Source organism: Gambusia affinis, linkage group LG04, assembly GCF_019740435.1.
Source record: "Gambusia affinis linkage group LG04, SWU_Gaff_1.0, whole genome shotgun sequence".
Lineage (NCBI taxonomy): Eukaryota > Metazoa > Chordata > Actinopteri > Cyprinodontiformes > Poeciliidae > Gambusia > Gambusia affinis.
The window spans coordinates 6,152,240-6,165,482 of record NC_057871.1 but is presented as its reverse complement, the minus strand read 5'-3'; the positions used below and the strand labels follow the sequence as shown (position 1 = coordinate 6,165,482).

At 37.1% G+C, this 13,243-nt stretch overlaps 1 protein-coding gene across 1 annotated transcript; it reads left to right on the top strand.

Moving 5' to 3' along the window:
• The first annotated feature begins 5,732 nt into the window (after nt 1–5,732).
• LOC122829177 (cell division control protein 6 homolog) lies at nt 5,733–12,108 on the top strand. Its single transcript, XM_044113527.1, has 11 exons — nt 5,733–6,115; nt 6,510–6,746; nt 7,770–7,969; nt 8,665–8,810; nt 9,284–9,390; nt 9,464–9,603; nt 9,684–9,784; nt 9,858–9,910; nt 10,384–10,562; nt 10,923–11,063; nt 11,815–12,108. Exons 1-11 carry the CDS (start codon nt 5,755–5,757, stop codon nt 11,905–11,907), a joined length of 1,758 nt encoding a protein of 585 aa, XP_043969462.1. The 5' UTR covers nt 5,733–5,754; the 3' UTR covers nt 11,908–12,108.
• The last annotated feature ends 1,135 nt before the right edge of the window (nt 12,109–13,243 follow it).

Sequence of the window (13,243 nt, the reverse complement as noted above, 5' to 3'; positions counted from 1 at the left end):
TATAATGATCAAATATTTGGATGCATAACATTCAATATATCTACCATCGATAATCATGAACTGAATCATGTTTTCCAGCACAACCACTGAAAGTTGAGTCGAATGAATAGGGGTGAATTTATTTCATGTCGTTATCAAGAAAAATTTCTTAGGATGATAAATTCTAGTAATACAAAAAACTCTATTGTCAGGAATGTTAATTTAACCATTTTGTCCATTTTTTTCTTGAGAACATTGATAAATATCTAATTCAAAACTATAATCAGTTATTTTGTGCAATTCAGTGATAAAACTACATTTATTTATTTAACCGGCATCTTAAAGTTTATGGGGACAATTTTTTAAATCATCACTTATCACAAAAATCCCACAAAGCACTGTCAAAATCCACATCAGCCATCCTAACACATAAAGACTCTTTAATTATTTTTTGTTTTAGTTGTCCCACTTAGTAACATATCAGATACCATCTTGTGATTGTCTAAATATACAAACATTAAACAAATTAAATACAAACAGACACAAAGACCACAGTGATTTTACCAGGCCTTACAGTGTCACTTAAGGAACAAATTTAGATTTCTTGGCAGGAGCTACTTGTGGTGGGCACACTTTTGCTAGCCTAACAGCAGAGCTAATTTTTAGCTACATTTTATCGCTTTTTATAACTTTGAAAATAATTATAGCAGTTAGATTTCCTTAAATTGCATTTTCTAGATACATTCCGCAGTGTAAGTTTACTTGGTTGTTTTGTAAACTTTCACTTGAAAACATTTTATCTGTGTCGAACTTTTGGTTTGGTTATGGACCAGAATTCTTTAAGTAGGTAGACGTTTACATTCATGCTCTTATTTTGAAGTGAGTGAAGACAGTTTACGCATTTCCGTTTCATGTCCTCACTGTCTCCCTCTGTTTCCCGCCTCCACAATAAAATGCGGACAGTAAAGAAGACAAACAAGTACAGTATCTAAGGGCGTTACGGAACATGTAAATTGTGTTAAGATTAAATTTGGGCTTGAGGATTGTAGGCTTTCAAGGACAGATCAATTGTAGTTAGTACTTTAGCATTGCTATCATGGTGGTGTAGTGCGTTAGCAAAGCTATTATTTATTTATTTTTCAAAGCTAATATTTATGATTAGTGCTACAAATTCTTTAGTTAGCGGTGCCCGCCACTGTAAAAGGTTAACATGTTTTACCCACAAACTGATTGTCAGTTACTGTATAAACAGTCCGATGCAAAAGTATTCATACCTCTTGAGTTTTTCTTTTGTTGTTACATTTCGATGTATTTTAATAGGATATTATGTTGTAAACATGCAGCCAAGGCTACAATGAAATGATTTAGATCAAAGCATGTCCGTAAGATAGCACTAATAAAATACACCACAGTTGTTGGCTGTAACAAACTGACACAGTTTAAAGGGTGTGAATGCTTAAGCAAGGCACCGTACACACCATGCATGCCGTGAAGCTATCTCGCATGTTAGCTTAACTGCTACATGCTCCTTAGGTGGGATGCATGACCTCTGAACCTGCTATTTTACTGGTCACATTAATTTGAATAATCTAACAACATAATTTTTAATTCATAAATGTGTGATAGTTGTCTTTTTTTGGTTTTGGTAAGACAGAGACACGAAAAACTAGCACAGCAGGATCAATAATAATAGTTTCTTAGAAATAAGACACTTAACCATATGAAATATTGAAGTTCAGCATGAAGCAGAGGTTCTCCACAGTGTTATAAAAACATTCACAAAAATATAGAAAAATTAGCAAGTGTGAAATCAATAAACATTCATATTACATTTAAAAGCATTCAAATTTTTAGAAGGATATTTGCTGAATAAAATGGTGCATAATGATCATTAGCCCTCAAAGCGGGGAGATGCAACAATAACATCAATGTGTGTTTACAATCCATAGTTAGAAAGCAACTAAATCCAAACAAAATTGAGATGTTACCCAAATTATTCCTTCGCTACAACACCAAATGCACATCCTGGTATCTTAATGCAAGAAATAAAAATTAATTTGGATATAAATATAAAGAAAGAAAGGTAGCAATGATCCATTATTTTTACTTCTCTTTTGAACTAAAGAAGAATAAATTACCTTAAAGATGTGACAAAAAATTTCACAAGTTTCCAGATGATAGGTTTTCTTTGCAAGATTTACTCCTGTTAAATTTAGGAAAATGTTCACATTTATAGTCCCTTTTAATCTCAGTTTGTTAATTTTGTAGACATTTATTCGTCTTTTTTGGGGGGAGGGAAGTTTGAGGCGTTGCATGCCTGGCTTTAGATGCTGTGCAGCTGGAAGGATTTTTTTTGCTCTTACCTTTTCATTTTCAGAAAGTTGTTATAATGTGTAACCATGGCAACAAGTTTTTTTTCCCAACTGAGAGCAGCTAATAAGTTTCTAAAAAGCTTAAGAAGTGCCTGAACTATGACCCCAAATCCAAGAGGAGTTAAAAGAAGAGAGAAGGAAGAGAAGTTCAAATGTCTCTCTAGCCGATTTAAAATGGAGTGGCAAAAGCAAATGAGGTGGATTAGCAGTGCTTGTCAATAACTGATGGTATCAGCCAGGACATTTTACTGTTGAACATCGTCACTTCAGCCTGGATATTGAGCAGTTCGCAAGTTATGACAGTTATGTAATGCCTCCCAGTTTGTCCTTCTAAATATCTGACAGACCTCTTTATCTTCTTTTAAATCTTTTAAGACGTACTTTTATAGTAAGGCTTCTAATATTTGGATTACTTTTGTATTTTTATTATATCACTGTCGTGTATTTTAATTGATTTGGTGTACTTTTTGTGTCATTTATGATGTTTTCATTTATATTTTAAATGTTTTTAAACATTTGTTTAAAAAGGTGCTATACAAATAAAGTATTATTATTATTATTATTATTATTATTTTATATAAACAGTCTTCAGTCAGAAGCGTCTTCAGATGTGTTGGAAGACTGACTGCCACCTGAGATCCTTCCTGCTCACAGCATCACCACCCACAATGACTTTGTAGATACTCGGGTGATATTTTGTTACGACATCATTTAAATTTCCCTTTCAGATAAATAAAGCATTATTTGATAAAATGTTACATTATATCCCCTTTTGATGCATCTTACCTAAATAAAACCCGCCCACCTCCACAGCTTATCTCCAGTTTTAAATAAAGTGAGGTTCATTTAGCAACTATAATAAGGCCAGTGTACCATAAATATATCTTCTGTTAGACTACAATACTAATTTTAGATGATAAATTATATTTATCTGTTCTTTATTAACCTCTAAACTAGAAGTCCTTATTCCCAAAGTACAAACCGGATATCAAAAATATTCTAATTTGGTCCTCTCTGCTTCCTCAGAGTTGGAAAAGCTCAGCTGCCTTTGAGTGAGAGAAAAGTAGAAGTAAAACAAAACAAGAACAACTTTTTATAAGCTCATTTAAAGTACAGCGGTTGGAGAAATGAGATCCTGCACATTCAGACAGTAGCATGTTAGCACTTTCTTAAAGTCGGTACTGGTTAAAAAAGCTTCTCTGTAATCCCAGATGCTTGTTCACGGCTCACACAGACGCAGTGCAGACCGGGCAGCGTATCGCTCACTGAATCCCTGCCATCGAGGCAAAACCACACAAGATATGAAAGCATCTGCAGATTACTGACTTCTGTTCCTGCTTAACTCCAAAAACGAGATTCAGACACGGAGGTCTTTTCATTTCTTACTTTCCTACACCAGAGGAGTATTTCTGTTTTCTGCAGGTGAAAACGTCTCTGGTGTTTTATCCTCAGCAGCAGAGATTCACTGAAGCAACATTACACCTTAGATGTAACATTACACCTTAGCTGCCTCTGAAGTGAAGAAGCAAGCAGGGATATGATGAGTAATTGTTGGCAAACATCATCTTTTTAACTATTATTGATAATGTTTAGATACACTGATGGCAGGAGATTTCAGATGAAGAGATATTGATCTGCTTTTATTTTGTTTTACTAAAAATTGCGTTTCAAAATTACTCATAATCTTCTCTAAGATTTACAGGAAGAATTCAGATTCAAGTAAAAAAAACAAAAAACTTATTCTAGGTTTCAGGAGAAATTTCTAATTTAAGGCTTTTTAAGACAAAAGAAAAGAAAGTTGCATATTTAATGTAGTCGTATGGGTTGTGAGCCAGTGGAGAAAACGAACATATGCTTTTCCATTACAGATGCAAAACTAGTAAGAGTTATTAGCAGCTATTTAGCAGTATCCTCAATCCTACAGTCAGAATAGACTAAAATGTTTGTCCAACTCAAACGTTTATTTGACTAAAGAAAAAAAACTACATATATTGAGATTGAATAGTCCTGCCATGACAAAATTTAATACCTGCCATTAATGAATTTAAGGATGAGAGGACACTCTGCTAACTTTGCTTCCAGTCAGAAGAAACTTTAGGTATCTTTTAGGTATTTTGCCAGGGGTTTGAATAATTTAGTTTCTCCTGCCAACTTCTTCACCACTTTGAGTCAACTTGCTGCCCAGCCATTATCTGATTTTTTTTGTAACCTCTGACCTACTCGCACCATTTTAAGCCAAACTGTAACAACATAACATTCATAGTGAAATAAAACGGCTTCTTTTTGTTCCCCACGCCTGAATGTGTTATTCATCTTAAAATAATAGTAGTGTTCATCTTAAAACTGAAAGGGAAAATTTTTACAGCTATATTTTTGTAATTTGATTTAGTTTTTGTAACTATACATGAAGACAATTGAGAAAAAACTATGAGCCACAGATTAACACGTGTTCACAACATCGTTAGTTAAAACACAAAGTATTCATCTTTTGGTGTATTGTGCAAAAAGTGACATAAATCATGTATTGTTTTTATAAACAGGTTAAATCTTTTTTTTTTTTAATTTTCTTCAATAAAACCCAAAATAAATTGGTGAGAGGTTGGTTATCTGTCAAGAATGATGGTATGCAAAATAATTCAATTTTGAGCTACAATGATTTACACATTGATGTCCTACAAAAAAAATCTGACTGTTTAAATTAAACATTTTATCTGTAATTTATTGTTGAGGAGGAAAGAATCTTAATAAAATTGATTGTGATTTTAGGTTTTACATTTTCATTTTTCTTGTTCTGCAATATGATGATAAATTTCACTAGACAATAAATTCCTCCAGAAATTATTGTGATAAATAATTATTGTTTTGAGACAACTTTCAACAAATATATTGATAAAAGGTTTGCCCTCTCAAAGACTAATGAACTTTAACTTTAGAAATAATTCACATTAGCAGGGAAGATATTTTTAAAATAAAACACATAACCAAAAATGACAGTAAAAATAAAATAAAAAGCACACACAACTGAAACCATAAATAAAATGGATATTGAAGTCTCTGCAAACAAAGTTTTCCTTTAAAAACCTAAACATCAGAATGGAAACTATTGACCACATTTTAATTAACGATGTGATTAACTGACTAATCGCTTCAGGCTTAACCAGCAAATACTCTTGACTTTTTTATCTCATGTTGTTAAGTTTGGGGATCTCTGATTTTTAATAGTGGAAACATATATGAAAAATGTAGGAAGATTCAACATTGCAACTGCACACATTTTTTCTTCTTAAATGTCATTCAGCATTTAGCATCATGTATTAATCATGAGCACATTTAGCTTCCTGTTGTCGTTCATTTCCACATTCTGTTAACTCATTCTGTTTTTGTTTCCATCAGACAACCAGTCATGCCCAGGACTCGCTCTCAGGGGCAAGTTCAGCGCACGCTGCAGTACCCACTTCGTAAATCTTGCCGAGCGCCCCTGCAGTCGAAAACGGCTCAGTCCTCGAAGGTCGCATTGCCATCTCCAAACAAGCCAGAGCTCCGGCTTCCTTCCCCAATTCGGATCGGTCCGATGTCTCCGAGGCGGTCGTCAGACAGACCGGCGATTCTGTCACCCAGACGTTCTGCTGCCCAGAGCCCTCTAACCTCTCCAAAGCAGGAAGTGGATCAGCTCTGCAGATCTGCAGCACAGGCGCCTCCACCAACACCACCTTCCTCCCCCATCCTGCAGAGCCGACTCCCTCTCAGTCCTCGGAAACGCACAGGTGAGACACGGATCTACCTGAACTAGGGATGCAGACAATTAATCGACTGGTTTCTGACGATTAATGGTTTGTTGGGCTAAAATTAGCCCAGTTGATTAGCATCATGTATTAATCATTAGCACATTTAGCTTCCTGTTTAAGTTTAATAAAACAGAAAACCAACTGACAAAATATAATGTTTTTTAAATTCGGCATATTATTAAAAATTGCATCCCTTTACATAATGGATAGACATAAAATGTCTGCTTGTCAGTTAATTGTTAGGTAATTAATGAGCTTGATCAACTTTAGATTACCTCCTTAATGGATCACTTGGATTCCTAGTTCGACTCGGTAGATATTCTGTAATGCTAGTTATTAATCTTCAGTTTATTATTCTGTTTTCTTTCTGAAGGTGACGACAATGGCTGCAACGTGCAGTGTTCCCCTCCGAAGCAGAACAGACCAAATCCGGCAACCCCACGTAAACTCGGCTTTGACGAAAACTTGCAAACATCTGAAGGTCGGACGCCCAAGCAACGGCGCTCTCCAACCAGCAAGTTGTCTCCGAACAGACAGGAAACGCCTCCTGGGACTCCCATCCTGGACAGCCAAGAGAAGATGCTGCCTGTTGCTCGCCTGTTTGCTGACAGTAAGAACTTTTCTGAGCTGAAAATTATCTTTAAAGGTGACTTATTATACTTCATTGAACGTGTAAGGAAAAGTCTATGGGCTGCACAAAACGGTTATTATATTTCTTGCACAAAATCGTTCTTAGTCTGGTCAGTTTTGCCTTTCAGAATGAGCTGCTTTAAGGTGTCTTGCCACTTTAAATCCACATTCACTGCTGCTGTTTATGCCCCGAGCTCAACATTTACACTTGTATATTAAAATGGCTGCAAACAGACGCCCAATTATACAACCATACATCTTTGAAAAACAGAAATGGAGCTAATAAGAATACAGCATGTAGTTTCTGGATAGAAAGTCAAAAACAAAAAGCTTGTCTTGTCCAGCATTCATTAAAACTTGGTCAAATTTCTGAACTCATTTATATATTTATTGCCACATATTTTTATGTACATTTTTCTTATTTTATTTATTTAATTTAGTTTGTATTTTGATCATATTTACATTAGTTGTAATTCCACGTGTTATAAATGTTATATCACTAATGGTTACATTTATATGTTCTAATATTTAACAAAAACTAAGCAATTTCCCCTTGGACTTCAGTAAAGTATGTTCTGTTCTGAAATCAACTGACACAATGTTCTGGAACTCAGATTGGGTTGCTAGGTGACGGGTGGAATTCTGCTGGGGTTGCTAGGCAACGGGCTGTCTTAGCTGGGGTTACTAGGTCAGGTGCAGTGCCTGCTGATTTGTGATGTTACCTTACAGAGGTTTTTGAAATGTTTAATTTTACAGGCACCAAAACATGTTAACTTATTGCCAAAAAAATGGCTTTTTTTGTTTGTCTGTTTTTTAAGCACTTTGGCTGCTTTTAGAAGCAGTAGAAACTAAAATGGAAGCACAAAAACACACAAAATGTGAATCTTTGCATAATGAGTCCCCTTTAAAAAGTGTATAAAACAGCCTGGTCTGTTTTAAAAAAAACAAAAAAACAGTGTAGAATAGATTTATTTCTAATCTGTGACATCCCCTGTCTCTGCAGAGTCGAGGTTTCAAAGCGTGAAGCAGGCGCTGCACACCGCCATCCCTGAGTGTCTTCTGTCCAGAGACGCTGAGCGGGCGTCCATCCGCTCCTTCCTGGAAGACAAGGTGCTGCAGCGCGTCCCCAGCAGCCTCTACATCTCCGGGGCCCCAGGGACCGGCAAGACCGCCTGCCTGAACTGCATCCTCCAGGAGATGAAGGTGAGTTAGGGCAGATTATTCTACACAGGTGGCACCTAGTGGAGACCCAGCGCCACTGCCGGGATCTAGATTGCATAGCAATGGGGATGCTCTTATCGAACAGATTTATCTCTAAATGCTATAAATGATACATTTAAATATATATACACTGTCTGTTTTTTGGAGAAGATAAAAATTTAAATTGATCCTTTTTTCTCTACATTACATCTGTTGTTTATATCAGTGAAATTTTTAAAATGCAGTAAATTCCTGGTATTTATGAGACGATAAAACAATTTAAATTCTGTAATTTGTCTTAGATAGGTAAAGTGTTTGTTCATCTATTAAACCCAGCTGCATCAGGAAGCCTATTTGTAATACATCGGATACCGGGGTGATGTCACACTGTGTGAACATCTGTTATACAGGTCTGCAGATAAACAGGATTTCAGTCTGTTGAGACAAATGATCAGAGGTGATTTTGCTGAAACTTTCTTTAGTATCTTGAGTTAGTTTTCAGACTTGAGTTTGTCGTTTGTAGTTTTTCAGAACTTTGGTATCAGTTTGGAGGGAAAAACTGTTTCCTAGATTTTTATTTTCCAGTTCGTTAACAACCATGGGTCTCAAATCTTCCAGTTTCTCTTATGTAGTTTTAATCTGCGACTTGTCCTCATTTTGTCCTCTGTAACGTGTTCGGGTTTTTTCCGTTCCCCCAGTCTGAGCTCGCCTCGGTAAAGACAGTGGTGGTGAACTGCATGAGTCTGCGGACTTCTCACGCCATTTTCCCGCTGTTGGCCTACAAGCTGAAAGCAGGTGGACAGAGCGGCCTCCAGAGGTTCCTGACGGCTCCGGGGCCCACAGTGTGAGTTCTTGCGTTTTAAAACTTTAGTTGCTTTTGTACGACAAAGAATTAGTGCCAGACTAAACAAACAAAAAAGAATTAATTATGAGAAAAGTCATGATAGGGCTTGAAAAAAAGTTGCAATAAAGTGAAAAAAGTTGTGAAAATTCATGAAAACATAGTTACGATTTTGCTTGAAAAGTTGGGGTAATGCATGAAAAAAAGTACGATAATGTGTGAGGAATGTTTGCCATGATGCCTGAGAAATAGCTGCGATATTGCATGAACTAAAGGTTGTGATAAGTGGAAAAAGTTTTACTATTTCAAGTATAAAGTCACAATGACATAATATTCTGGTAAGTAAATTTAGCCTGGCCCTCATTTTTTGTCTTGACTAAGTCTTACAATGTCTTTGTTTGTTTGTTTGTTTGTTTCTTTCTTTCATTCAGTTGGGTGAAAATCTTGAGTTTGATCATTAATCTTTGTCCCCTCAGGCTCCTGGTTCTGGATGAAATGGACCAGCTGGACAGTAAAGCTCAGGACGTCCTCTACACCATCTTTGAGTGGCCATATTTGCCGCGGTCTCGTCTCTGTCTCATCGGTACGAATTTATCCCACAGCATGCCTCACATTCCACCATGTGATCTTTACACTGACTTCATGTCTTCCTGCAGGCATTGCCAACGCTTTGGACCTGACGGATCGTATCCTGCCCAGACTGCAGGCTCAGACTCACTGTCGCCCCCTGCTGCTGCACTTCCCTCCCTACAGCCGACAGGAGCTGAGCGCCATCATACAGGACAGACTGTCAAAGGTTGGTCCGGTTCTGTTGGTGTCACCAGCGTCTCTCTATCTCCCGGCTCGTCTAACTAGAGTTCTGCTTTGGTTCTGAAGGTTTCGGCTGAGGGTCTGCTGGACGCCTCTGCTGTTCAGTTCTGTGCCAGGAAGGTATCGGCTGTGTCCGGAGACGCCAGAAAGGCTCTCGACATCTGCAGGTAAAAATCGGTGATGATGACCCGAGTCTGGAACACCAGAGAAAATGGCTGACGTGACGGTGTGTCTTTCCAGGAGAGCGGTCGAGATCGCAGAAGCTGATGAAAGACAGAAGGCCTCCGCTAAAGGTAAGGTCACCTGGGGTCATCAGAGTAAACTTTGTAACCAGCTACAGCTGAAATTATAAGATTATTTGTGATTAATTGATCAAATATTCGTCAACTTATTTAGTAACTGATTGATCTTTAACTGGAGTATGCAGACTGGAAAAAAGGCGATTTACTGAAAGAACACACTCAGAGCAGTAATTAAACCGACACCATACAAAAAGTATGGATTGCAAATTTAAGATGAAAAAAACCTTTCTGTCTGAATATTTTCTTCTCAGAACTCCAGATGTTGCTGCATTTTAGGCATTAAAATGTTTCTCTTATTTAAAATGGAATTTAATTGCTCTTTGCATCTTCTAATGTTTTTATTTTTTTAAATAATATTGTACAAAAAAGGCACAAGTGGCAATTATTTTTATCTGGTTAATCGTGAGAGTAATCGATTACTAAAATAATTGTGACTGAAACTGAGTGCGGCTGTCTGTCTGCAGCGTCTTTGGTCGGCCTCCCTCAGGTGGCGAAGGTGTTGTCAGAGGTTTACGGCGACCGCATGGCGGCGCAGAGCGGCGGTTCGGAGGGAGAGAGTTTCCCTCTGCAGCAGAAGCTGCTGGTCTGCTGCCTGCTGCTGCTCATCCGCAAAGGGAAGAGCAAAGAGACGAACCTGGGAAAGGTAAGATGGAGAACCTACGAGCATGAGTCAAGGTCATCAAGCCAAAAGATGCTGAGGCTAAAAGATACTGAGGCTAAAAGATACTGAGGCTAATTGAAATGCAAAGTGGAGATAAAACTTTTCACAGATTATTTATCTCACAACAAACTGTGATGACATGTTGACAGTTTTAACAAATGTAAATATAAACATTATAAAAGTTACACACTGCAGCTTTAATTCAGTGTGATGTAATTAAAAGGATCTTCTAAAGGCACCACCCACTGCTTCCAGCTTTACTTTTTTCTCCTCCTAACATCTCTGGTGAGCTTCTGCAGTCTAATTGTGATGAGTTTTAAATGACCCTGCTTTGCGTTTCAGCTCCATGAGGTTTACAGCCGCCTGTGCGCCCAGAGGCAGGTGTCTGGAGTCGGGCAGGGCGAGTGTTTGGCGCTGTGCGGCCTGCTGGAGAGTCGGGGAATCTTCGCTTTGAAGAAGGCCAAAGAGGGTCGTCTCACTAAGGTACAAAACTCTGAACAACAACAACGTTCAAATGTTATTTAAAGGAGCCTTAGAATATGATTAAAGTGGATGCATTGTACAAAAATTCACATTTTGGATGTTTTTGTACTTCCATTTGGGTTTCTACTGTTTCTAAAAACAAAATAAAAAAAATTCTCAAGCTTAATTAAAAAACACCCAGCGAGTTTTTGTCAGTAGGTTTGTGTTTTGGTGTCTGGAAATTGAGCCTTTTCAAAAACCTTCTGCACATTAAGGTGCTTTCATGGATCCCTGTGCTGTTACCTAGCAACCCTGGCTGAGCCCAGCCCTGTTCCCTAGCAACCCAAGAGGAGTTCCAGCGCAGCGTTGACTGATTGGACGGGTTTATTTTTGAACATGTTGGATTGGGGGAAAAAGTTGTGTTTTTAGAAAACATTCATAGGAAAATATCTAAACATTTACTGTGTGGCACAAAAACACAAAACCTGTATATATTTTTTTTAAATATACAGGTTTTAGTTAATTTATTTTGAAATGTATCAAATCTGTCAAACGTGGCATCTATAATTGTGATTGGTTAATCAAATGTCACTATGTAGACATAGTGATTTTAAGATAATAATAATGAAAAGCTCCCTGTGTTCCAAGGATTTAGTGTTTTTATGTCCTCGAAAGTCTGAGTTTGTGCTATAAACTGTCAGATCACATTTGGTGAGCTGGTTTGTTTTTATGTTTGTTCTTATTACTGGACTCTTTGTTTTTTGTTTTTCAGGTGTTCCTGAAAATTGACGAAAAAGACGTAGAAAACGCTCTGAAGGACCGAACTCTTCTGGGCAGCATCCTGGCTGCAGGGCTTCCCTCGTGATCCCTCATCAATTATAAAGTTATTTTAAATCATGTTTTACTTTTTTAAAAATGATTTTAAAGATGTTTCCTTTAAAAAGGAAACACTTGTACTTTTTTTGATAACTGCTCAGTTATTTTGAGCTGTATTCATTGATTTTTTTCATTTTAATGTCCCATATTTGTTTTTTGTGCTGTAAATAAATAGATTTACAGACATGAAGTGTTTGATTCATTTTTCTGGGTTCTCCTTCAGAGCTGGATCTATTTCTGTCTGCTGAATTAGCTCAGCCTCTAACCTGATTGGATTAAAGGAGGCTGAGAGCGACCTGACTGAGCTGCAGAAACTGAAGTGGTCACACAGACGAGAACCAAAGCAGCAAAACTCACTTTGTCCTGGCAAAATTTTACAAAAAAACTACAATCATGTGTGACTAAACATGGAGGTTGTACCTATGCAGCCTGGAAAACTATGTGTCTTGATTTCAGTATTTTTAAAACTCCAAAATGGGAATGGAGCAAACTGACTTCAGATTTAATGGTACTTGTTTCAATAACATGTATTTCAGTAATGGTGTGCAGCCCCACCCTAAAACCGGGAATCATGTTCCTAAAAATAAAACTTGCCTAACGATAAATAATTGCTTTAGTACACTGGTTCCGCTGGAGTGCAGTTGTGTTAACGGAAGACAATATTTAATTTTATATGGTCTTCATTAGAATAAAACATGCTGGACTCTGGGATCCATCAGGAATGTGTGCTCAGTCCTCTGCTTTTTAAACGCATGGAAATCCATTCTTCCATTATTTTCTTCCGATTGTCAGACTAACAGGTCCAGTCAAGTTTATTAGTGCAGAACATTTCAGCAATAAGGCCGGTCAGAGTTTTACATAATAAAAATGTAACACAATATAACCATTTATGAAGCAAACATATTTTTCTAAATGCCATCAAGAATAACATTTTCAATGTCCCAGTTCTAAATCAAAGATGACTCTAATAAGGAAGTTTTTTAGTCCAGATTTAAATGGTTTTCTGGAAGTTTTTTCAGCATTCTGAATCAGCTGATTATATTTTTTTAAACAGACTTGTGAAGATATTATTGCAGTAATCAATGTGACTAAAGATGAACACATTCACGTGTTTCCCTGGAGCTTACTTTGACATTAGTCCTTTAATTGTAGAAATGTTCTTCAGGTGATAGAGGGCCTACTTTGTAATTGTCTTTATGTGGCTCTAAATGTAAATATTATTACACCCATATTTTGGGCCTCATCACTAATTCCTAGTTGTAACATCCACAATTTATAGATAGTGTTGTCTCAGATTGAAAATAAACAAAATTAGTCAAATGTTT